Source organism: Tachypleus tridentatus, chromosome 13, assembly GCF_004210375.1.
Source record: "Tachypleus tridentatus isolate NWPU-2018 chromosome 13, ASM421037v1, whole genome shotgun sequence".
Classification (NCBI taxonomy): Eukaryota; Metazoa; Arthropoda; class Merostomata; order Xiphosura; family Limulidae; genus Tachypleus; species Tachypleus tridentatus.
The window spans coordinates 230,442,632-230,468,223 of NC_134837.1; the positions used below are offsets into that span (position 1 = coordinate 230,442,632).

The 25,592-nt window shown below is 32.4% G+C and overlaps 1 protein-coding gene across 1 annotated transcript in view; it reads left to right on the top strand.

Annotated features, from left to right (window-relative positions):
* The window catches only part of LOC143236481 (uncharacterized), a 121,166-nt gene that overhangs the window by 61,569 nt on the left and 34,005 nt on the right, over positions 1 to 25,592 (top strand). Inside the window, exons 14-22 of the mRNA XM_076474767.1 lie at positions 661 to 879; positions 4,048 to 4,212; positions 6,721 to 6,840; positions 6,999 to 7,133; positions 13,013 to 13,199; positions 14,294 to 14,488; positions 14,736 to 14,923; positions 15,201 to 15,260; positions 18,865 to 19,109. Coding sequence (XP_076330882.1) covers positions 661 to 879; positions 4,048 to 4,212; positions 6,721 to 6,840; positions 6,999 to 7,133; positions 13,013 to 13,199; positions 14,294 to 14,488; positions 14,736 to 14,923; positions 15,201 to 15,260; positions 18,865 to 19,109 — 1,514 coding nt within the window. The remainder of the gene's footprint in view (positions 1 to 660; positions 880 to 4,047; positions 4,213 to 6,720; positions 6,841 to 6,998; positions 7,134 to 13,012; positions 13,200 to 14,293; positions 14,489 to 14,735; positions 14,924 to 15,200; positions 15,261 to 18,864; positions 19,110 to 25,592) is intronic.

Consider the following 25,592-nt stretch of genomic DNA (forward strand, 5'->3'; position numbering starts at 1 on the left):
GAAGTTGATGATTCTCCAACCAGAACAAAAATCTTTAGTATTTCATTTAATAGATAAAAATCTTGACTTTATATTGGTTATAGATAGCATGTAAATAAATATAAGGTAGAACTATTAACCAATCCTGAAAGAGAGGGCATGACAGATGAGCATGGCAGGACAGGATCTGATTTTTCTATTTGATAACTCTGTTACTATAACCAAACAAAATTGAAAGCTATAAAACCTTTGGTTTGTCTGAGCAGCAATGATTTTATAGTGAATAATTTGCATTTAATTTCATGCTTTTTGGAGGGTGATGGATCAAATACTGAAGAGAAGATGCCTGGAGAAAATGTGTCACATTAGGGAAAATTCAGAATATTTAAAATTATTGCCTTGTAGAATTAAGAATATAAAGCTTATATACTATTGAAATATAGATTACTACTTAAGATTTTATGCTATACTTATTGATATAACATGAAAGTTTGAATGTAAGACTCTAAAACTTTGTATCATGCTCAGAAAAGGATACATTGTAGAACAGGGTTAATAGAATGTGATGAGTTATTCAATTTTTGAGCCAAAATAACATAGTTAAAGTTTGGTACTTCAAAATATTGAGTTCTATATGTGTACTAGGTAATCTTATATTAACCATTGTTACATATTTTTCAGGTGGTTGTATTCCAGGTCTATAAAAATCCCCATAAGAAACCAGTGGAAGCCAAATACGTATTTCCTTTGGAAACTGGATCAGCAGTATGTGGATTTGAAGCTTACATCAACAACAAGCATGTTGTAGGGAAAGTGAAAAAGAAAGAGAAAGCTCATGAGGAATATAAAGAGGCTATTAAAAAGGGGCATGGAGGTTATTTGATGGACCAGGAGACACCAGTGAGTGTGATGCTTTCTAAAGAAGTGAATAAATACTGTAATATTTACAAATAAAACTGAAACCAACAACTGGTGCCTTTTTCTTCTCTATGAAGAGTTTCTCCTGATTTTTAGCTGATATACATTTTTTCAGATAATCTACTTAAGTGTCTAAGCTTCAATGAATCCCATGTTCTGAAACCTTTCTCTTGACCCTAAAATTGCATGGTTCTTCACATGTTCAAAATTATAGGAAAATTCAGTGCTAACTGTGTTTCAGCTATTAGGTTGCTCCTTATCCAAGTTCTTTATAATGTCTGGCACTGAACCTTCCAAATTCAGACCTTGCATAAACTCTCCTTCAATTGAATGATTAGAGAAGACAATATGCCTTAAATATTCTCCTTTGATATATCTTTAAACATTGGTGAGTTAACCATCTTCATTTCATCACCATTTGGAAACATTGTTGCAAACATTTACCTTCTGTCATTATTTATTGCTCTGTAACTGTGTTGCTGCCGATATTTGAGGAGGTCATATCTTTCAGATTTCTGCTGACACACATCCTGATAAACATTGTGTCTCTGACTGATTTAAGTGCATAATGCTGTGATGTGTAAGGGTCTGCATGTTTTATGTTGATTTACTTTCAGCTCAGCTACTAATTGCAATCTCAAATCATTGTCAGTGGGCCTTGCTGGCTGCTTTATGTGGTAGTGCTGTAGCTCTTCCTGCATGTCCCACTGTATCAAAAATGACCATGACTCATACTTTACTATGTCTGTGCTAATTGATGAGCATATAGGCATCCCATAGAAACCATCTACTACTATATTTTTATACATGTGAAAGGAAACCAGTAAATGTAATACTTAGTTATCATCTGGTGTTTACCTCAGTTGGCTTTCAAGCTCTTGGTTCTAAGGATAGATCTGTAATGTACATGTAGTTTTCACCATTCAAGGTTTAGGAGAAGGCTCTTTAAGTTCTTGCAGATTGTGTCCTGGAGCTTTTTTTTCTGTCCATCGTAAGATCTACTTTGTCTTGAGAAAACATATTTTGTAATCAAGCTTACAAATTTAACATCAAAAACAGAATCAAACTGAACAAAGTGCATTCAAATTAAACTCTGCAAAACTAAATCTTGGTCATGACACCAAAATTGTAATATAATCTTTGGTATTTCATTTAAAAGTATAACAACAGTAGGTATTAAGTTTGCAAGATAGGAATTTGGAGAAATGCCTGCACATAATACATTTAAATAGACAGCAACAAAGAGACCCAAAAATAATTATACAAATAAAAATAAAATATTTAATTAAAGGGTACTTCAAAATCAAGATGTGATAGGGTCTTACTTATTGCTCCAAATTCATTTAATCTTCTCTGATAGCTGGAGTTGAAAAAATTTATGTCTCTGACTTAGAGAGCAAAATAACTAAAGAATTTGTGCTTACTATGCTTTAAATTAAAGTTTTATGTTATATATGCTTTTGAAAGAAGATTGAATATAACTAAAAATTCAAGTGTTAACTTATATTCTAGCAATAGTGCTTTGAATTTTGGTATGTACCTATTATGAAGCTGGCACAAGCTTTTCTTAGTTGTGATATACAAATTTAATGTTTTGAAAAATTATGAAAGCTACCTAGTCACATGAGCTGTAACCTCATAATCTAACCACTTAATAAAAACCATGGTTTATGTTTAACTAAGTTAATTCATGAGATATAGTTAAAATATATTATTTCTGGTTGTTATTGGACTTGTATTTATTCAAATTTTGAATATTATGTTTTATTGAAATTAGATTATTTCTCCTTCTGGTTCGTTTTTATTATTCCTTTTTTATTTAAATATTTACTATAACACTAATTCCTGCTTGTTTTAGTCCCTTACAAACTCCGATCTTCTATTAACTTGTGTAGACCATTACATTACTCCTTCTTTTTGGTATGACTAACATCGCATTGAAGAGATGATAGAAGTGGCCTAGTGAGTGTGTAACTCTGGAGTAATCATTGTGGTAAATAATTTTAGAAGAGGATTAATACAAGCTTATGACTAGTTGCATCCTATTCACAAGGATGTTAACTGAATGCTGAACCTAAATGAAAATTAAAAAAAAAAATCTATATACCCTTATAAAAATACATTCTTATTTTAGTTTTGGAATGATAAAATCTGACAGGTTTTAACTTTTATACTTTTAAAATTAAAATTTTCTGCTTATAGTGCATGTAGGACTAATTTTGTAATAGGGGACACCAGTATATTTTTCTTTCTCAAAATATATGTAGGATGCATTTTTATATCTTCCAGTTGAATGTTACATAACGTTTGGGAATAACAAGAAGCCTTTTGATTTATTGAGGCTGTCTTCTTCTCTAAAGTAAATAAATCCAAAAAATACAAGCTCAGATAAGTTCCTTATCATTTAAATATTTATAAAGTCTTCCATTATTGTATCCACATCTGAAGTCTGTCTATCCTGTTAGAAAAGTAAAACTGTCCTAGCTGAAGATAACTTCTAAGACAACTGCAAAAATTTATATTACCATTCTTGCCATTAAGCATAAAAAAAAGGATAATGTATTAACATTGTTGATTCCCTTAATAATCTTAAACACCTCAATCAGATCCTCTTTAACTCTTCTTATTTTTAAGTGAAAAACAGTTTTAGAGATTTTGACCTGTTCTTGTATGAGAACCTTTCCTTTCAGGTATTATTCTAATAGCCCTTTTTTGAACCCTTTCCAACAATCCAATATTCTCCTTAAGTTAAGGAGCAGAAAATTTAATACAGTACACTTCATAAGACTAACCAGTAACCTTTGCCATAAAATCACAATCTCTTTAGACTTGCATTGAATATTTCTGTAAGTACAACCTAAAATCTTATTTGTCCTACCTCTAGCAATAGCAGATTGATTGGATGGACTAGACTGTTCAACAAGAACACCAATATAGTTTGTTTTCTATCTTTAAGCTATTTTTGTTAAAATTTTACTTATAATTGTGAGTTTATTAAAAATTTATTAATTTATGTATGTGGTCTTCATAGCTCATTTTTTCCCAAAAACACTATGTATAATTGTTAATTTGAAATAAATGTTCTTATTTTATCTATCACGTTAGATTTGAATCAGGCTTTCAGTTTTGTTTTGTTTTTTCCATACCCAGGACATATTTACTGTGAGTGTGGGAAACCTTCCGTCCAACTGTACTGCTATTATCAAAATAACCTATGTGACTGAAATAGCCATGGAAGGAGATTTAATTTGTTTTTCTGTGCCTTCCTCAGTAGCTTTAGGAATAAAGGACAGTGCACTACAACACACAACTCAGGTATTATACAACTTGTTTGTACCTAAATGCTATTAGATGAGTTCTTGTAATTGTAGTGCAGGTTAAAGTGCATTGCCATGTTAGGGAAATCTGTATATTAGAAATAATAAAACAGGTATTCTCTTATTGTCAGTTTTCTGACAAAATAGCTATAATGGTGGTGTGTTTTTACAATTTTGTTTGTGTAACTAGTTCTTAGGGTGAGGCTTCTTGAGATGGATGTTTGAATAATGGTTGAACTCTTAGAATGCATCAAGTAGCTATATCCACATTGAAATTTATAGCCATTTGATGCAACAGGTGGATTTACTTTATGGCTTAATGAGAGATTTGAAAAGATCAAATTCTTAATTTCACTTTTTGGTCAATAACTCACACTTTTCAGGAGCCACCCTGATATGTTTTATACACCAAAGGGTTGAAATGGACTGTGTAAATGAATGTTTTGATACATGTTGTGAATATTTGTGTTATTGGTATTACATTATTGATTTTTAAGTGTTCTTTTTTTAAAAAAATTGTGTTATATTTTATATGTATAATAGAATTTCTCATAAGAATTTAATTCCAAATGTTTTTAGATTGTTCTTCTAAGCATATGCTGTGGGTATTTGTTTAATTTTATTTATAATATGTTTTTAAGTACACTATGTTTAAATGAAATTATAGCATTTGGCAGTTAATTACAGAAATTGCACAGCAGATGGTCAGTTTTTTTCCCCCTCATGTATATTAATGTTTTTATGGTGAGTTGAAAGGTGTATAATATATGGTTTAATATAGTGAAAACTCTGAAGAAGGATTTATGTCAGAGGTTTTATTTGTTAATGTTTCCCTTTTCTTTTATACACATTACAATAGAAATCTTCATTGTGAATAAACATTTATTGTGTCAATGTGTTCCATATCTTTTGAACATTCTACAATAACATTTGGAAACATGATTCACTGTGTACTTTGAAATAAAGTTTCTCACTGCTCATCGACAAAAATAACAAAACTATCATTAACTAATTAGTTTGTGGATGTAGTCCTGTTGTAGTGTCTTAAGCCTAAGTGTGTTACTATATATATTTTGTCAGAATAGTTAGCCTTTTTAAAAGAGTGGAATTTGTTGTTGGAAGATAATCAATTAACCAAGTAAGAAACAATAAACTATAGTGCTGTTTACTTCAAGTGTACATTATACACTGTACGGTATTTAAGATTATTTCCAAAATCATACCGAACTTGAAATATTGTAACTTAACATAATTTAGTAGCAGATGTTAACACACTGAGTTTTAATGTGCTCTTTTAACAACATTTGGCACCTGAGTATATCATTTTTAATACATTTCAAATGCAAATAATTCCATTAAAACATTTTGATTAATATTTAAATGTAGCAATTTAGCAAAAAAAAATTTTTTTTGTACAAAAACAACAATAACAACATTGACAAGTTTATAATAAAATATACATCATTGAAGCTTTGATGTTAAAGAACACCTAATTGACATTTATAAGAAAAACACTTGGAGAAGTGTAGTAGTAGAACATTTTTTGAAGGAATATGAGCAACATTCAGAATCAGTGGAATGGTCTTTATGGATAGTGAGCATAAAGAACCCTAATGATTGAAAAAACTATGAAAATAGAATTATGTGAAGAGGGAGTTGGTCTCTATAACTCATGTTTATGAAAATTGTTTAAAATTATGTATTACTGTTATATATTTCCATTAATCTTATGGTTTGAATATATATATTTTTTTCTCTGAATTATTATCAGAAGTTCTGTGTACATTTTATTTTTGAATAGAATGACCTTGTAGACACATTAATATTTAAATAACATCTATTTTAGTATGCATTTGTTTTTATAGTTTTACATAGCTTTACTTTTCTGTTTTCTGGTTTGAAGCTTCTAAACTTTCAGTGAAAGAGTATTATTATACTATCACTTTAATATTTGTATTTAGGGTGTGTTCATGGAAGGAGTCAATACTAGTTGTCCAAGTGGCATATTTGGTTTTGTTTCTAAACATGTTTAAGTCTATACATCACTCTCTGTAGACTGTGTCTGTATTGAAGCAATACAGCAAAATCTTGGACAGTAATAAATTAATAATTTGTGTCAGAAAGTTGCTTTTTATGTGTAGTGAAAAATGTGCTTTTGTTTCAGTTTATAATTTGATAATACTTTTTAATGCATCTTTTTCAACAAATTAAAGCAAGAATTTTTAATGGAACATATTTTGTGTTTTTTGTTATGTTAATGTATACCTTGTATTTCTAACACATTACAACAGAAGTTTGTGATTTAGATCTCACGTAGCTTTCACAAAGATTTAATATTTATCATTTCTTTTAACAGTGATAACCAAAAACATTTACTAGTTTGTTATAAAATTTACATAGCAATTTTTCTGTGTTCATGTATACCTTATTTTTTCAATAGACAACAAAATAACTGTTCAAATTTTGTTCTGGTTTTAGTGTTTTAATGTTCAATTTTTTTTTTCAGACTACAACAGAGACAGTTGATATAGAGAATTTACATGGAAAATTCAGTTTACAAATGTGTATTGAAATGCCATTTCTTATTCAAACAATTCAATCTCCTACCCACAAAATAAAGATAAAGGTAAGTTTACAACTTTTAGAATATAATGAATAGCCCCATTTTTCAAAATATAACTATGCTGTGTACTTACTTAAGATGTCTAAAAGCTGATTAACAAAATAAAAAATAAGTTATTACTGTTTGTTATATAGATCTTGTTATGGTTATTTGCATTTTAGAAAACTGAAACCAAGGCAGTTGTAGCAGTAGAAGAATGCAACATGCTTAATGTAGATTTCAACTTGCTTATAGGACTAGCTGAGGTTCACGTGCCAAGAATGTGGGTAGAAAGACATCCTGAAGAAGAGAGCCAAGTAAAATTACTAAAAATTCTATTTGTTATAGTTAGTGATAAAACAGTTCAAATCAACATACTTATTGAAAGGTAATAACACCAGCACTGTTGAGACATGAAAAGCTCTTTCCTATGACAAAAAAAAAAAAAAAAATCAGTTTCATGGAGATTTAAATGGTGACATGATAAATGACAGAAAATATTTATTACAGTGAATGTTACTCTGTTTGTTAGAGAAAGATGTGAAGGCAATAAAGAAATAAACCATGTTAAAAATAAATAATTTAATACTTGTTATTTTCTTGGTGGCTTTTTAACCCCCTTTTTTAGTAAAGTAAGAAACAAGCATAAGAAAACAGAAAAATGCAGAGGTAATATGAGAAGAAAGAAATTAGGATGTTGGAGCTAAACCACTTTAAAAAACCTTTAGTTTTATTTGTTATTGTTTTTTGTTTTTTTTTATCATGAGCAAATGTTGTTTTTAAGCCAGAAACAAGCCATATTGAAGAATATATGAAAAGTGACAGTTGTTACCTGTGCATGATTTGTTTTGTATATTTGCTATATTTATCAAGTATGTCATATGGATATGCTTGTCAAATATTACTTAAGAATCTATTAAACTGTGTATCCTTGCTACTAAACCCTTAAATTTTCTCTTAATTATTTGTTAATAAAGCTTCAACACATATTTAGATAACAGGAACCTTAACTATCTTCAGGCACTTTTCCAGAAACATTTCTGTGTTTGCTACTTTCTTCTTGACTCTTTTAAAAGCTAAATGTGTCCTGTAATAAATATTAATTAGTACTAAATAATTTTCATGTTGTCTACATAGGTTATCTGTAATAGTCCATGAACAGTTCTATCCTTACCACTTTGCAAATAATCCTAAACAATCTATTTAAATGTTGTATTTAGAGAGTTAAGTACATTAAATACAGTCTACATTACCATGCCCAGTCATGCTTTATCCGATAGCCTGTTTTGGGTGCTGATTGCTTATTTACAGCTTTGGTTTGATGTTAAAATACAAATTTTGCTCATGTTAAGTTTTTGAACTAGGTTTAATAAAAGAAAGCTGAGATCAGTCACTGTTTTTTGGTTTTTTTTGTATATTAGGTTTCAGAATAATTTTAATAAGGCTATTAATCTTTTGAATAGATTTCACTCTTTGAACATAAGAGATAGGCCAAATATGGTAAAATTTGTGAATTTAAACAAATGTTGAAAAAAGATACTTGTGAGATAACAAGCTTTTCTCACCAGTGAGACAAGATTACATACAACAATCAAAGTACAAATAAATTCCATTTGTAAATACATCCAGTTAAATGATTATTTTTATGATTATACTAACTCTGTATGAGTTTTTATGTAATTCATTTAATTTGAACTTATTTCTGCCTTGAATGTTGTACATGATAGTGTCTCACAATTGGATATAATGATCTGTAGGAATATAACTGGTATTTCACAAGAAGCTGTTTCAAAATTTTTTATGTTTGAGAACTAACTGCTTACTTAAAAAGATGAAAAAATTCTTAGACATGAGCTTCCAAGATAGTGTAAGGAAAATAGTAGCTCTTTCTAAGTGATGTTAACATTTGTGATAATTCTAATGAGCATAAACATAATTTAAATAATCATATGAAATTAATTTAGCATTACTGTCTGATACTCAGCCTAAGATGGCCTATGCTTCTTGCCATTTGGTGAACTAGTTCATTACAACCAGAATGTTTTTATTCTCACTGTTACAAATGGTGTTCCAAGACAGCACTGTTATAGCTGCCCATACTGTTTCTTTCCTGAATTGTTTTGCTCACACTGTAGTTCACACAATTTACACCATTTGTTTCTCCACAAATCTCTGATACCCAAGCCAGTTGTTGTCAAGCTGTTGGATGGTTGTGAATGTAACAGAGTTCTTTGGAATGTAGAGGTTGTGGAAGTATCAACTGTTCTCCTTGTTCCTTTCTACTGGTATTTTCCCAACTTTGATGAAAAATTACTTCTTGTAGGCCTAATGAACCCCTTGCCCTCAGTACACCCTTGTCTTCAAGCTGTATGGAGCAATTGTTTGCCATATGGGTTTTTCTCCACATTTTTTGCTCCATTGAATAGTTGGTTTTGGAGTTGTATCTTTAGCCCAGTGCTACAACTTGGATTATGATCTATCAGGATGTTCATTTTTACTATCTATTACTTCCCTGTTTTTATAGTGTTTTTAATCTTCATTAACACACGGTCTTTTTTGAATTGTCTGTGTGATTCATTTTGGTAATTACAGAGGATAAGAATTCAGATCTTGTTTTATTCAGGAAATGTGCTTTTTCTATAGTTATTAAGAGGATTTAAATCCATTTTAATGTGTCAACAATTGTTAGTATCAGATGTTACAAATTCAAGTAGACTGTTGTTCAGTATTTTTGAGTGAACTGTAGAATTCATATGGTTATTCAAATCCTGTAAAAGTCATGGAATTTTAAAATTATGTTTTCAGGTTTGGAAATACTAGTAAAAATGGGTTTTTAATACAAGTCATGGAAAAAATGGGGTTTTAACATAAAAGTAATGAATTTTTGTGTTGTTAGTAAAAGGTATTCTGCATTTCTAGTTCCAAATATGTCTAAAATAAAATTACTTCTTTATTAAATATTTGTCGTGTGTCATTCTCACACCTCATGATCTTTCTGTAGTCTGAAGTTGCTTAAGCTTGATTGGCTAATGATCTGACAATGTAGGTTCAGTTGAGATAGCTATATTGTTTGTCAGTCAGACACACACACACACATTGTTGATGTTGAATTGACTTGCATTTCAATATGTAAAGAATGATGTTACAACTGAAGTGTGACAAAGAAAAGGTGCCTGGAAGGTGCAGTTTCAAAAAAATGCTGGGTGTCACACCCAGCTCAACTTACAAAGGTGACAGTAGCAGAGCAAAATGTTTGTACTGTCAAGAATCATTTGATGACTAACATAAGAGAAGTAGTTGGTAAAAGTTAAATGAGAACCAATAAGCACATTAATCAAGCAAAGGAATAAGAAGCGATATTGAAAACAACAGGCTTCAGTTACAATCAGTCAGTGTCAGTGGATACTACAGCTGCTGTACTAGAAAAATTCCATGACAAAGCCTAACACTGCCAGTTTTATATCACAACTGAACACATTAAAAGCTGAAATACTGTGAACATTAAATGCTTTTCAAAACCACCACTGTTACTGCTCTAATGGAAGGGGTTACAGAAACATTTCATGTGATGAGAGAAAAAAAGGTATATTTTTACAGTTTCACATTGGAACCTTACTTTTCAACCCTGTTAAGAAAACAACTGAATAAGGAATTGGAAACTCCTTGATCAGCTGTGGAAACATTTTATGGATGCTGATGAAACCTCCTTCATAAAGTTGTGAAATTTGACTACACATTCTTCTTGGTGCATTCAAGACAGAAATAACAGAATCAGCCTAGCACCTTGATTAATTCTTCTAGAGCTGTTACTGGATATTCATTGACCCTCCAGCTAGATGGAAAGACTTTACATCAGTTACAGTCTCCAGTATCTTCCCACTCAGGTTTTATAAGAACAAATGACTTGAAAACATTCCTGAAGCTATAAAAATTTTGCAGTGCCTTCCAAGCATAAAGAAATATGTATTAACAGTGCAAAAAAATTTTAAAGGACCCTAAAAATTATTTAAATAAGACCATATCTGAAATGTTAAATGATCCTATGGTGGTATAGGTAAAGATCAATGTCTGTATCACTGTTGCATAAATCATAACACCATTTCTTGTCACTTATCAGACAAACAGGCCAATGATGCCAATTCTAGCATCTGATATGTTCACTGTGTTGAAAAGTATTTTGTGTAAAGATGTCAAAAGCATGTTTTTAGAAAATCATGTATCACACAGTATCACAAAGTTAGATGACAATGCAAATAACTTGAAGATGATACATAAAATTATTGGCTTTGTAACTGAGAGATTGATAAAGTAACTTCATTTATCCAGTGCTAAGAATTTGAGTGATAAACAACATTCTTAGTTTGATATATGATGTTAAGAAATTTCAAAAAAACTCTCCAGTAAAATTTCATTTTATGAGACTTTTTTTTGATGTTAAGAACCTTCAAAAAACTCTCCAGTAAAATTTCATTTTATGAGACTTTTTCCATATTTGGATCAAAGAGAAATTGTGAAAAGTAAAGCATCTTTGATTCAGAAATTTTATGGTATTTTAAAATTGCTGGTTGAGTTACAGAAAGTAAATGAACTTAAATGTGATGCCATTAAACTTAATTTGTAAACTTTACTGATGATGATGGTGTTCCTGAACATGAGCTAAGATTCATTGCCTTTGATTATAAAATTTAAACAAACAGAATTGACAACTTGAATTTTTGTTTCCACTGAAAAGTTTTGGTACATAGTGAAAGGATTGTTAATCCTATCTTATGTCCAAGCCTTGGTAGGGCAAGATTTTTCTTTGAACAAAGATGTGCCAACTACATATGTAAAAAAGGACTTTTCTTGCAAAGGGAGTTGTACGTGATGACCTGGCATCAGTTGTATGTCCTCTGAAAGTTAATATAAGTAAATAATTGATTATGTCAGTGTCATAAGCTAAAAGAAGTGCATGATGTATTTGGATGAACAGTAAAGAGAAAAAAGGAAATGCATAATGGATGAATTTAGGAGTTAAAAGATGAGAAAAGGACACTTGAAACTAATGCAGATGCTATCACAAAGGCAGCAGACAATTTTGCTCAGAAGGCAGAAAAACACAGAATGTGAAGGAATTGAGAATGTCAGTAGTAAAGGGGTAATAGTCATAGAAAGTCTACTAGACAAAGCCAACTGAGGTGGAAAGCTCTATACTGTAATAAACAGTAATCTGTCGGTACTTGAACATTAGTATTAATGTTTGATATATATATTTGTTAAGATTTTGTGTTATATATGTGAGAAAATAGAATATCTTGTATGATAGAAATACAAAAGGAAATGACAGGAAAAGTCAATAAATAATTGAAATGAGAGCAAAATGGTCATCTTAGACCTTAATATATTTCTTAGTTCATCTGTTCTTTTGCAAAATTCATTTATTTTATAACTTCTAAATAGTAAAATTGTAAGATTGACTAACCTTAATAACTACAAGAATGAACCATGCATGGTATTACTATGTAAATAAATATCTTTACATATATTGCTTAATATTATATAAAAAGCAATAAAAAGAGCAAATGGAAATTTAATTCACATGTATTATGTGGTTTATTTATCTGGTATCTTGTCATTTATTTTACTATCATTATTCTTCATGAAGTTGGTCCATTTTAGAGTAGCATGAAACTTAGTATAAACCAAAAAGATGTATCAGTATACCTTTAGTAATGAGTCTTTGAAATCTGACATTAATCCTTAAAATTTAGAAGAATTTCTTGTTTTGATGTGTGAATTAACCATTGATATAGTAAGTACAGTGTTTTGTTGCTTGCCAAGTGAAGATTATAATTCAATTTGTTATATTGAATGAACATTATAATTTGTTTGAGTAGGCTGAGTTTATGTTGTAATATCCTGATTGAGTTTTATAATTTGTTTTAGTATTCTGAGTGACTTTTACACATTGTAATTTGTTCATATGTGATGAATAAACATTCCAGATTTTTTTTGTGTGTACAGAATGAATGTGCTTTTCACATGTCGAATAAACATTATGATATATTCTTATGAATGAATATTTTCTATTTTGGTGCTCTGAATGAACATTGTAACCTATTATGTTTACAAGTTACCAGATATGAAGGAATAAATGTATAAATATTCTTCTTAAATGATTTTGTAAATTTAATATTCTTCGTGCTACTTTTACTAGGCATGCATGCTAACATTTTATCCTGAGTTCGAGGCACCAGAATTGCAACAGCCTGAGATTGTGTTGTGTATAGATGCGTCCAACTCCATGAAGGGTGCACCTTTCCAAGATGCCCTCAAGGTGGCACTGCTCTGTTTGAATCATCTGCCAGAAAAATCTCTGTTTAACCTTGTTGCTTTTGGTTCAGGTGTGAAATATTTCTTTGTATTATAAAAAAGTTCTTTGTTATTTTTTGATGACTTGTGTGTAAAATTCCTATAACTAGTTGTAGAATAATTTTCATGAGTAGATAGCTGAAACATCAAAGACTGTTTGCATTGATTGTATATTGAAGATATTTTAGCTTTCATTAGTTTGCATTTGATCATGGAAAATAATGTTATTTAAAGATGGTAGGACTCATGTAACTGGTGTCACATAAGTAAGAAACTCATCATGCTCTGCTCATTATAAATAACCCTAAGTGGTAACACTTCTGTTGTAATTTTAGTTCTTTTATTTTTTTAACACATTGCAGACAGGCCATGAGTTCACTCTCGTTTTGTGTAGAGCATCATAGGAGTCAGAGACACTTTATTCTGTTCCAGATGGTTAATTTTTTTTTATTTTTGGTTACAATACCCATATTTTTATAAATAGCTTCTTGCAGAAAATGTAATGTGTTGAGTGAAGATAGGTACTAAACTGTTTGAGGATAATTTGACAGATCCTCCAAGTGAAGGAGAAGATTTTGATGTGGATATGTTTGTAGATCATTCTAACAGTAACTCTAGTTACAGTGATGTTGTTAGACCTTCAAAGATAACTAAAGTTGTGCTCTCCACTGATTCTAAATCAGAAAGTGATGACGATTCATGTTCCTGTTAATAATTTGTTTTCCTGTTGTGACAATGATAATTGGTAAAATATAAATATTTCACCAAACTTGGAAATGTTTGAAAGAAATCCAGGGGTCACTATAACTCCATCTGAACCCAAAAGTATTGCTGTCATGACAAGTATAATGTTTGGTGATGACTTGTTTGAAATGTTTTGTCAGGAGATGTTTACCTGCCATAAACAAACTGCATAAAAACAAAATGTTATTTAAAGGGATTCATTTGTCTGAAGTTATTACACCTACAGACATGAGGAAATTCCTAGGCTTTATTTCACTAATGGGACAAACCAGGAAAGGTAACTGGAAGTATTATTGTTCAACAGATTCTGTTTGGATTAGCACAGTATTTTCACACACACTGAACCAAAACAGATTTGAACAGACATTTTATTTATAATCAGAAAATGGATGCATCTTCAGGCAGGCTCTTCAAAATTTAACCAGTACTGGATTATTTCCTGAATACATTCAGGATATTATACAAATCAAAGCAACAGTTGTCATTGGATCAGGGAATGATTCTATGGAGAGGACGTCTGAGATTCCAAGCATATCACCTTCCAAAAATAGTAAAATATGGGCTGCTGATGAAAATGGTGTGTGAGAATGACACAGGTTATACTTGCAATGTGAAGATTGATACTGGGAACTGTTCTTATAGTTCTTGTTCCCAATACCACATTTACCAGAACAATTATTACAAAAGTACTTCCATTGCAAGAGTCTGCAGAACAATCAGAGTGAATAGAGGGTTGCCACTATGCCTGAAGGCTGAAATTTAAACAATGAAAAAAGGTTAAACAGATTTCCATAGAAAAGGTGTTCTTATTTTCATATGGAAAGACAAGAGAGAAGTGAAAATAGTTTCAACCATCCATGATTCATCTGTTTCTAACACTGGAAAGAAAAATAAAAAAACTGGAGAAGAAATAAAAGAAAAACCTTTGTGTGTCCTCCAGTACCATGCTGACACAAAAGGTGTTGATTATGCCAATCAGTACCTCTCATACTACAGTATTCTCAGTAAAACAGTGAAATGGACAAAAAAAAATAGTAGTACCTTTATCTTTACAGTCTTTCAATTCATGTGTAATATACAAAGCCCTAAATAAACAGAAAAAATACAATATAAATGGTTCCTCCTTTCTCTGGCAAGAGAATAGATAACTGGCAAAGGCTCACTGGAACTAGAGAGGAATGAACCCTGTCTGTCTTCTGAAGGGTACAAGGAGAGTCCCACATAAGGATCCCCCAGGAAGACTGTCTGGTGACATGAAGATCATATTTGTGCATTCATTTCATCTACAGGAAAAAAAAAGAAATTTTCCACCAGAGCCTGCAGAGTTTGCACTGCCCATGGGAAAAGAAGTAAAATGGGATACATGTGCAAGGTTTTTTGTGGTTCCACTCCATATAGAAAAATGTTTTACAAGATACAACGTTTTAAAAACTTACTGGGTGTCTTCATATACATACTCTATAAGTTTTAAATATATAATAAAAGATGTAGTTTGAGCAGAGTAAAACATGTTCAACTCTTTTTAAACTCAGTGTTTTAATACATATCACACAAAGACATTCTGCACAAAACATGAGTAAACTCATGATCTGTCTGAAATGTGTTAAGGTCAAATCAAATAGTTCAAGTGATGGACTGTGAAACTTGTTTATATGCTATACCACACATTTGATGAATTTATCAACACAGTAACCTTGTTTTCTTGGTAACAAATCTATCCATTGTTAAAATATAAGCACAAGTAGTAGTAATATAAGGCATACAGGTTTAAAGGGATGGTACTGCATTAGGATGCAAATTTGCATGTGTAATTAATTTACATGCCTTTATGTACATCATAAGATCATGACTTTTGCAGTCACTTTCTCATAAAAAAACAACATAACACTGAATTATCTAAATAAACATTTTTTTCATTTGTATTTCATTAATTCTATGCACTTTGATTTTGGTTTTGAGCTTTTTTGGAAGTAATGAAGCTTGTACATTGAAATATTGTTGGGACAAGTTGTAACTAGATATTGCCAGATCATTTGAATTTTATAGAAGTCAAAATAATAAGTTATAAAAGATAAACCTGATTATTGTCAGAAAGTGGTCCTTCTGTAACTTTCTGCAAGTGTAAACAAAATTGTCCTTTTTTTGTGAAAATTGTGGGAAAGTTTTACCACGTTATGTCTAGAAAGGAACACACAAAGCTCATTTACGATTGTTCTACTAGTGCAATGCTATTTCTATGTCAGTCAGAATTGGTGTCAAAATAAGCTTTAATGGCAGTATTGTGAACAGGCAAGCAGATATATATACATTCTTTTTAATATTAATCTCCTTATCAAACACTTATTTCTGTAGCTTTCACCAAACATACATTAAAAATTATATTACAAAAATTTATATGTATGTGTATAAAATAACGAAGTAGGATTATACAGGTGATTATAGGCTCTTTAAATATAAATGTAGATTGTGTTTGTGCTTTCTACAAGGCAGTTAAACTGAGATCCTTTCATGCTGGATATAGGATAAACCATTATTACTGCAGTGATAAATACTTATTTTCACTTAGTAAAGTGAATGACATGAATAAATTTGATACCTATTTTATTGTAATGTTGCATCATACTTGTATTAAAATATCTTAAACATAAACAGCTAGTATTAAACACACATAATTTTGTTTGATAAATGACTGATATATAATTTCTAGCTGTTTGTAATCATTTAACCTTCCTGATGAGCTGTTAGAAGATATTTGTAGGACATAAATAAAATACTATTATGCATTATTATCACTAGTAATTTTAGAAAATATTTATCCATTGTAGCATATAATAAGTAAAATGCTATAATATGCTATTTTCAACTGGTAACTTGTATAGAACTTCTAAAGAATAATGCTAAAAAACATTATTTATCTTACTCTGACTTAATATTACATTGTAAAGATATTATGCTGTGTTATCTCAGGTATAATATACCATCAGAGATGTGAATGACTGATATAAGTATCATTTCAATTAATATTTGGTTTATTGTATCCTAGGCATTTTGATAGCTTATGGTAATGATGATAAAACTTTTAGAATGGCATGCCAACAATAGAATAAAAACTCCTTTCCAAGAACCAGAGCAGTGGCAGTGTCCCAAATTTATATGTTACAAGAAGTATTGGACTTTGAAACATGTGGCTGTCTGTGACCCACCAGTGTGTCACATGGTCAGTTACTAAAAGTTAGTTGGGACCCTGTAATTACTGAAAATCATAATAGACCTGATAGATGAAATGTTTTGATCCTAGAAACCCATATTGGAGAATTAATGTTTACTATATTTATATGCTATATACTATATTTATATTTATATCACTGATTATTAATGTTTACTATAATCCCAAATTTATGTAATTTATCTTCACGAAACATAGTAAGCTTTTATTGAATATTACAAGTATGTTGCAACAAAATGTAAGAAATTTTAGTGAAGTATTTCTACTAAGTATTTGTCTCTGAATTTCCTTTAGTCCAGTGGTTCCCAACCAGGGGTGCGAGATAACATTTGTTTTGGCCACCTTCACCTTTATTCTTAAATAAATAATTACTGTGAGAGGTGCAAGAACATATTAAAATTTTTTAGGGGTGCGGGGCATAAAAAAGGTTGGGAACCGCTTCTTTAGTCAGTCTGAATGCAAGGTGATGTTTCATATTAAGAATAAAATAATTTTTTATCAGAGATTTTGTGTTTCATGTGCATATCCTCTAGAATCTTGTTTTATCTGTTACTTTTTCTACTCTAATATTATATGGCCTTGGCCCATTTGATTGGTCTTTAACTATTGCAAAAAAAGTATGAAATATATCTAAATAACCACCTTTTGTTTATAAAATGATTGTAATGAAAAATTACATTTTTCTGAACATCTTCAAGTTTGTAACAGTTTACTTCTGCTTTCATTTCATTTTTTGTCTAAATTTTTAAAAAATAATACCTGCTAAACCTGTGTAACAAAGCTATAAATTACTTGAAAATCTCATAGCTGAAGTTAAAGTAAACAATATAGTGAATTACGTAATGTATTAAAAACTTGTACCTTGCTTAGAAATTTCAATTTTGTTAAACATATATTTACTATTGGTGTGGAATCCTGTACCTGGTGAGGGGACTACCCAGAGAAGGTTCTGTTTTCTCAGTTTACCTCCTCTGGGATTTAAACATCAACCCATATGTTTGCCAGGGTCACTCGGCTGGTCCACTTGGGTTAGGGTCAACCAAGTACCAGTGTTGGACGTTCTCAGTGGGTGTTGTGGACGTTGTGTCTGATGCTGGTGTTTGGGTATAGTGCTCAAGAAACCCGTGTGTTGCTGCAGTGTTCTTGGTTGGCATTGTAGTGTGTCCCTTCATAGAGCTGTATGGTGGGTGGGGTCAGTAGGCACCTAAATATTCCTTTTTTATCATATATCCTCCAAATAAAAATAAAATAGCAAAAAAACACACCACAGGTAAAAGACCATGTCTTGAAGATTCTGAACAGCAATCTTTAACTTCTTCAAGAACTGTACCTTATTTTCTGATATTACATTCTTTATCGGACAAATTTTTAGGGCAAATGTCTCCCTTTTTTATTCATAAGGAACTAGAGGGGTTTGCTGGCTCTCCAAAGTCAGTCAAAAAGCTATGCTCTGGTGACATCTTGGTGGAAACGTCTATTGCAAAACATAGTGAACTCCTCTTGAATTCGAAGGCCATTGAGGTTACTCCCCCATTATAGTGACAAAGACTATGATGCCTGTGAGTGCAAAGTGAAGCATCATTGTGTTAATTATAATGGCTCTCACCCATCTTACTCTCATTCATGCCCAATGTGGGAGGAAGAAAAAGAGGTGCATCATTTGAAATTGGTTCACCATATTTCTTACCCCAAGGCTCAAAAGTTAACTGTCCACCACTCCATCTCAGATGTGTGCTGCTGCACTCCATTACACTGCTACAGTGGAATTGCAAACAGATCCCTCTGTGATTCCAAAAGAAACATTTTCAAACCATATAAAAAATCTTTTGCCCTCCATGGTTAAGGAATTTGATGAGTCAATGTCAACACCCATCTCTGTTTCTACCGTTCCTTCCAGCAGTGTCCCAGATCCACTGTCTTTGGTTCTGGGCTCAGGTGTTTCCGTGGGTCCATCTTCTTCTCTGATCCAGAGGTGCAGAATGGTTATTCATTCACACCCTCAGTCACTGGAATCTTCTTCTAATGACAGAGGCCTGCCCACCTGACCTAGGACAGGATCCACTACTCTCTTCTAATAAAGAGAAGAGACATTACCAAAAACAGAAGGGCTTACACCCAGTTCTCCTCCACATAAATAAAAATGGCCTCATTGACACAGTAGAACTGTTAAGGTTTCCATTCTGGTTTAGATGATATCAAAGCAATGATTGATTTCTATCATCCTATGTGTCTTTCCATACAGGAAACATTTCTGAAACCTGTCAATAAAATCACCCTTTAGCTTTTTTTTTTGTAAAGAAATGACAGGTTGTGTGAAGGATGATTGCATGGAGTGGTGGCACTGCTGGTCAATCAGCATGTTCCCACTCTGTCTTTGCTACTTAACACACTTGGAGGCCATTGCTATCTGTTGTTCCTTGGGTCATATCATTGCTGTTTGTTCTCTGTACCTGTTTCCTGGGGAGACCTATGATCAATCAGACCTTGATGCTGTGGTTAAGCAATTGCTATCTTTCTTTTTAATCTTGGAGAACTTTAATGGTCATAATCCCCTGTGAGGAGGTGCAAATATTGATAGGAGAGGTCTCTTTGTAAAGCATATGTTTTCAGATCATAACCTTTCTCTCTTCAATACTGGTGTTTATACTTACTTTCATGCACCTAAGCAGTCTTTTACTGCTATTGATCTCTTCATGTCTCTCACTATTCTCCCACTTTTCATGGAGGGTTGACAATAACCCACAAGGTAGTGATCATTTTCCTGTAATTTTGAAAGAGAGTGGCTGTGGTCAGTGCCACCTGAACTGTGTGCCCTGGTGGAAGCTAGATCAAATAAACTAGCCCTCTTTCACTACTCTCACAGAACTTGATCCTGCAGTTGTCTGTAAGCCACCAATATCAATGGACATCTGTGTGGCAGCAGTAACTGACTGTATTATGCATGGCATGGAAGGCTCTAAAACAGGCCTGGGATATTTTTTGTAGGTATCCCACACTCGCACTGCATTGCTTTCCAGCAGACCCATGCATGTGCTTGGTGGGTAAGATGTCAAAGCTAGAAGGATACTTGGATTAAGTTCACAACTAGCATATCTTCTACCAAAGACATATGGCACAAGATTCGGGCAGTATATTTTTGTCCCCCTTTTGATCTTGCTTTCCAATGGCCAGGAAGTTGCTGATGCTCAGAGCATTGCTGATACTCTCTACATAAGATTTTGCCAGGTATCTAGCACTTATGCTTCATCTTCTGCCTTCTTAGCCATCAAGACTCAGATAGAATGATCGGCTCTTTCCTTATAGGCTGATTGTCTGTATGACTATAATCACCCTTTTACACTGGTGGAACTCAGGCTGGATCTTCATTAGTCTAGCAGTACATCAGTTGATCCTGATGATATACACTACAAGATGCTGCACCATCTCTGTCCTGCTTCCCTTGCTATTCTTTTGGTTGTTTTTAACTGGATCTGGCAAAAGAATATTTTTCCTGATACTTGGCACCAGATAATTGTCTTACCTTTCTCAAAGCCTTGGAAGGATCCCATGTTTCCTTCAGACTACCATCCAGTTGCTTTGATGAGCTGTTTCTGTAAGATCTCAGAGAGGATGGTTGATGCTTCTCTTGTTTGGTTCCTCAAATCAAACAACCTCCTCTTGCCTACCCAGTGTGGGTTTTGACGATAATGCTCCAGTGTAAACCACCTGATTCAACTTGAAACATTGATCAGAGAAACCTTTCTCAAGCAACAACAACTTGTGTCAGTATTCCTTGACCTTGAGATGGTGTATGATGCTACATGGAGGTATGGCATTTTGTGAGACCTCCACTTATATGGGTTGCATGGCCACTTGCCCATTTTTATTAAAAAGTTTTTAAGGAGTAGGTGACTCCAACTTCATGTGGGTTGGACATTTACATGCTCTTTCCAACAGGACTGTGAAGTCCCTCAGGGCTGTGTCTTGAGAGTCACACTTTTCAATATAAAGTTATATGCCATCACTGGACAAATCCCTCCTACTGTTGCAAACGGGCTCTATGTTGACGTTCCATGTCTTGTGTCAGTTATCAAACACAAGGTTTATTGAGTGACAGCTACAAACTGCTTTCAGTTGTTTACTGAAGTAGACTACACCAAATAGTTTTCACTTTTTTTTCTCTAAAACTGTTTGCATGCACTTTTGCTGCCAGTGGGTACTCACCATGACCCTGAACTCTGTGTCAGTGAAGTTTTGCTTCTCATGGTCCCTGAGGCAAAGTTCTTGGGGCTTATCTTTGACCATAAGCTGTCCTTTATTCCACACATCAAGCAGCTGTGAGTCAAATGTACAAGGGCACTGAACATCCTCTTTGTCCTCTCTTTCACCTCTATCGTGCTGTTATTTGATAAAAATAACTGGACTATGAGTCTTTGGTCTATGGCTCAACCGGCACCTAAGCCTTGAAGATGCTGGACCCCATTCATCATCAGGAGCTTCAGCATTGTATGGAGGCTTTCTGCACTTCCTCAGTCCAGAGTTGGTACACAGAGTCTCATGAACCTTCTCTACACTGCCATCATTTGAAACTGCTTTTATCATATGCTTTAAAACTTTGATCCATAGCACATCATTCCACCTTTAGTTGTGATTTCCTTCCTCGGTGGGCCATGCTTTTTCAGAACAGATGATCTTCCATTGTTCCTTTTGGCCTTCATATACAGATGCAGTTGGATGAATTGGGTTAGTCCTTGGATAACATTGCTTTATCCACTGGTTAGTCCATCCCACCATGGCTTTTTACCATTCCCAGGTGTGACCTTTTTTTTCAGCATAACTAATAATTCCAGCAATTTCATTCCTTGTTTCCTCGTGATTGTTGCAAAACAATCAGCACTTTAGCCTAAACATGTAACACACGTCACTAATTGAAATAAAAATAAACTTAAAAAGGATTAAGTGTAAATAATATGATTCTAAAATATCATTTTGACCCCACCTTAACGTGTTGGCTCCCAAGTCTATTTTGCCAATACTTTCCAGGATTCCACTAGTTATTTTACGATTACTTTTTTAGGAAGAGTGTATATGAAGCTATTGTGTCCCAGCCAATAAGTGGCTTTTTATAAAGAAATAGACCATGACTAACCAGTGAGTCTTACTGGAAGGCTTTCATGACCCATCAGTAGGTCGTGTGGGGGCCAGTGTGTTAAAACACCAAATTGCAATATATAAGCTGTTTTTACACTCTGACTATTATCCAGCAATATAGAAATCAGCAACCATTAAAGATCTCATAAAAATAATGATTTAAAGAACCATGGCAATAACAGACCTGTTAGCTTACTCAAAATACTAGGCAAATTAATGAAAAAATTAGTAATGAACCAACTTTGAACACATACTTTCAAAACAAACAAGATTTTGAATGATGTCCCAAATGCAGGTAGCAAGAAAAGGCAGACTTCAAATCACCTGAATGAACTATCATGATGTAAATGGAAAACAAACAATTACAACTACCTTTCTTGAGGTACAGAAAGTGTTTGACTCCATGTGGCATAACATACTAAGATACAAATTATATCACATTGGTATCTCTACCTGAATAGTATATAGATGAATTTATGATTAACAGTATTATCTCACCTGTTTATGTTATTATCCTATGTCCCCTAAAGATCCATTCTAAGCTCCACTGCATACGGTATCTATTACCTGCATTCCTTCTCTCTAATGTATGCAGATAACATTGATATTTGTAGCTTGTCAAGCAACCAACTTAGTCATTTTGAAGGTCCAAACCTCACTCAGTACAGTATCACAAGGGTGTAATAAATAGCAAATAGTCCTTAATCCCTCTAATACAGAAGTCATTGCTTTCCACAGAGATGTCAGGAAACAGGAAAAAGTTTAGAAACTTGAGTTTAACATTAAGAAATACAGTTAATGCATTCTCCAACTCTTATGAAATTTGTAGGTTTATCTTTCAGCTCAAACTTATCTTGGATCAAACTTTTTTATGACATCATTAAGTGAAACAAGAGAATTAATTACCTGCAGTGAATAAGTGGTATTAATAAAGGATGTACTGCCAAAGCAATTATTACTATATACAAAGTCTATATTAGACCCTCGTTTAAATACAGCAGTGCTGTCACCTGTAACATGATAGATCATAAATAGAGTAGGTAACAAAAATTTTCAGACCAGAGCTATTAGGATTGACTTCCAATTCATACCCTGCCTGATTATATGAATTCTTTCATACTTGCCACCCTTGAAAGAATACTTTGTCAAACATGCTTCATGGTTATACAGATTCACACCCTTATGTAATCCTCAGACACAACAATTCTCTTGCCGTGCTACCACCTGGATAAAATGCCTGTCGCCCATGAATGTGATCAGTAATCTTTGTATTACAGTATAATTCCCTTTCTCATTTCTTGATATATTTTTGTAAAATTTATTAATTCAGTAACTTCTTTTCAGCCATGCATCTTAGGCACTAAGCAGGTAGAATATTCAATGCCTGCTCTATGAAAAACTTTAAGGATTAAATAGATCCCAGCCCTATAAAAGGCTACATTTTAGTGTGTCTTAACTCAGTTATGTTTTTACAAAAACGAAATTAATAAAGATGGTCAGGTCAGTCTGAAAGTAATATATTTATCTATTCAAACTGTTAGTTCAATCTTAAACTGCAAAACTAGTTGATTAAATCTGTTTCAAACTTCCACTAAAATTTCAGATGGGTATGGGCATGTTCAGTCTCATTTCTGTGATCAACAGTGTCAATACCTTATATGAACATTATCCCTTGCATCAGTATCCCTCTATACTCATGTTCTGCACCAAAATTAAACAGCAAAACAAACTCATAAAAGCTCTCTTTCCTTCCTTCTTTTTTGACATTCACAACTTTTCGAGTGTATTGAGATAGGCACATCAGTTGGCTTAACAGCTGAAATCAATAGCAAACTTCTCCCACATTATGCCTTTACCGTTATGACAAGAAAACCCACTTGAAGACAAAATTATATATGTAAAAATGGCTCGTATGGATAGAAAAAGCATATGTAGAGGAGCTATCTCCACTCATACCAGCAGTTTTTACATATAAAATTTTGCCTGAATCACTTAAAGTTAAGTGCTGAATGGTCTCAAATTCTTCTTAAACTCTAACATTAGTACTATATTCTCATTCTTACTATTGGACTAAATCTTATTTTTGCTAGCAGGATGAAGAGAAACAGTGGTTTCTGAATGCTTTTGGTTGTCTCTCAAGCCTCATTTGAGCTTGATAAATTTTAAAACCAAAATACCTACCAAGTTTGTAGTAGTAGTGTTTCATCAACATATTACAGTAACAAAGAAAAAGATGCAGCTATATTTATTTTTTTAATTTTGCAAGTAGCTTGGGCATTACAAAATATAAGTACAGTAGCATGAGTTACGTGTTTCAAGTGATTTGACAACTTATGTCACTGGATTGTTACTTAAGCATAGTTCAGAGAGCAATAAAACAAAATTTAAGTATAGACAGATGTAAGCTGTTTCAAGCTTTAAGCTATTTAGGATAAACAACTGTAGTTTTCTATTACAATTTGCAGTTATTCAAGAGAGGAAAAAAGGTAGCTTAAATTTATTTTGTATTTTTTATGGTGGTTATGAGGTTGGTAAAATTAAATAAATGTGTATAGGGTTAAGATAGAGAAAATAATAGATAAAATATAAAGTTTCATTGAAAAAAGTTTGAGTCAGAAGGTTTTAAAAGTAACATAAATGAAATTTCAAAACTTTCAGAGAAAACATTTTAATATGAAAATCACTTTGCACTCAGAGAAATCAAAACTTTGACTCCATAATATTCATTACTTTGTTAAAAATTGATTTTTTTTTTGTCTACAATAAACTTGTAATATTTACAGAAAGCTTGCAAAATTTTATGAATTTATACAAAACATATTCAAAGTTATAGTATGGAAACTCTAAAGGTCCATTTGGGGTTACAGACTTGGCTGAATCAACAAAGCCCATACTGAGAGAATTAATGAGATCTTGTAGAAAGGGATATGAGTGGTCAATGATACATCTGTGTTCTATTACTTGGATGACATGTAGGTTTTGTTTCCCTTCTGTTGACATTCCTCTCTTTTGTCAGAGACTTTTAGAAGGCAAATATCAAATATATTGCTAATGTTTATTCTTACAGCTCCTTCATGATCATTGTTATATATGGACATATATATATATATATATATATATTAAAGATGATGCAACTCACTATGTGGCCAATGATGCCTTATAAGAAATGCTTCTTTTTCCTAAAATTCTTATCAAATATTAAGCCTGTATGCTCCTGCTCCATGCCCATTGTTGAATTAAGTTTTTTTGCAATACTGTTTTTTACTGTTTTTTTTTTTTTTCATTCCATAATTTATAAGAAAAAAAAGATGTATTTGAAAGAAAC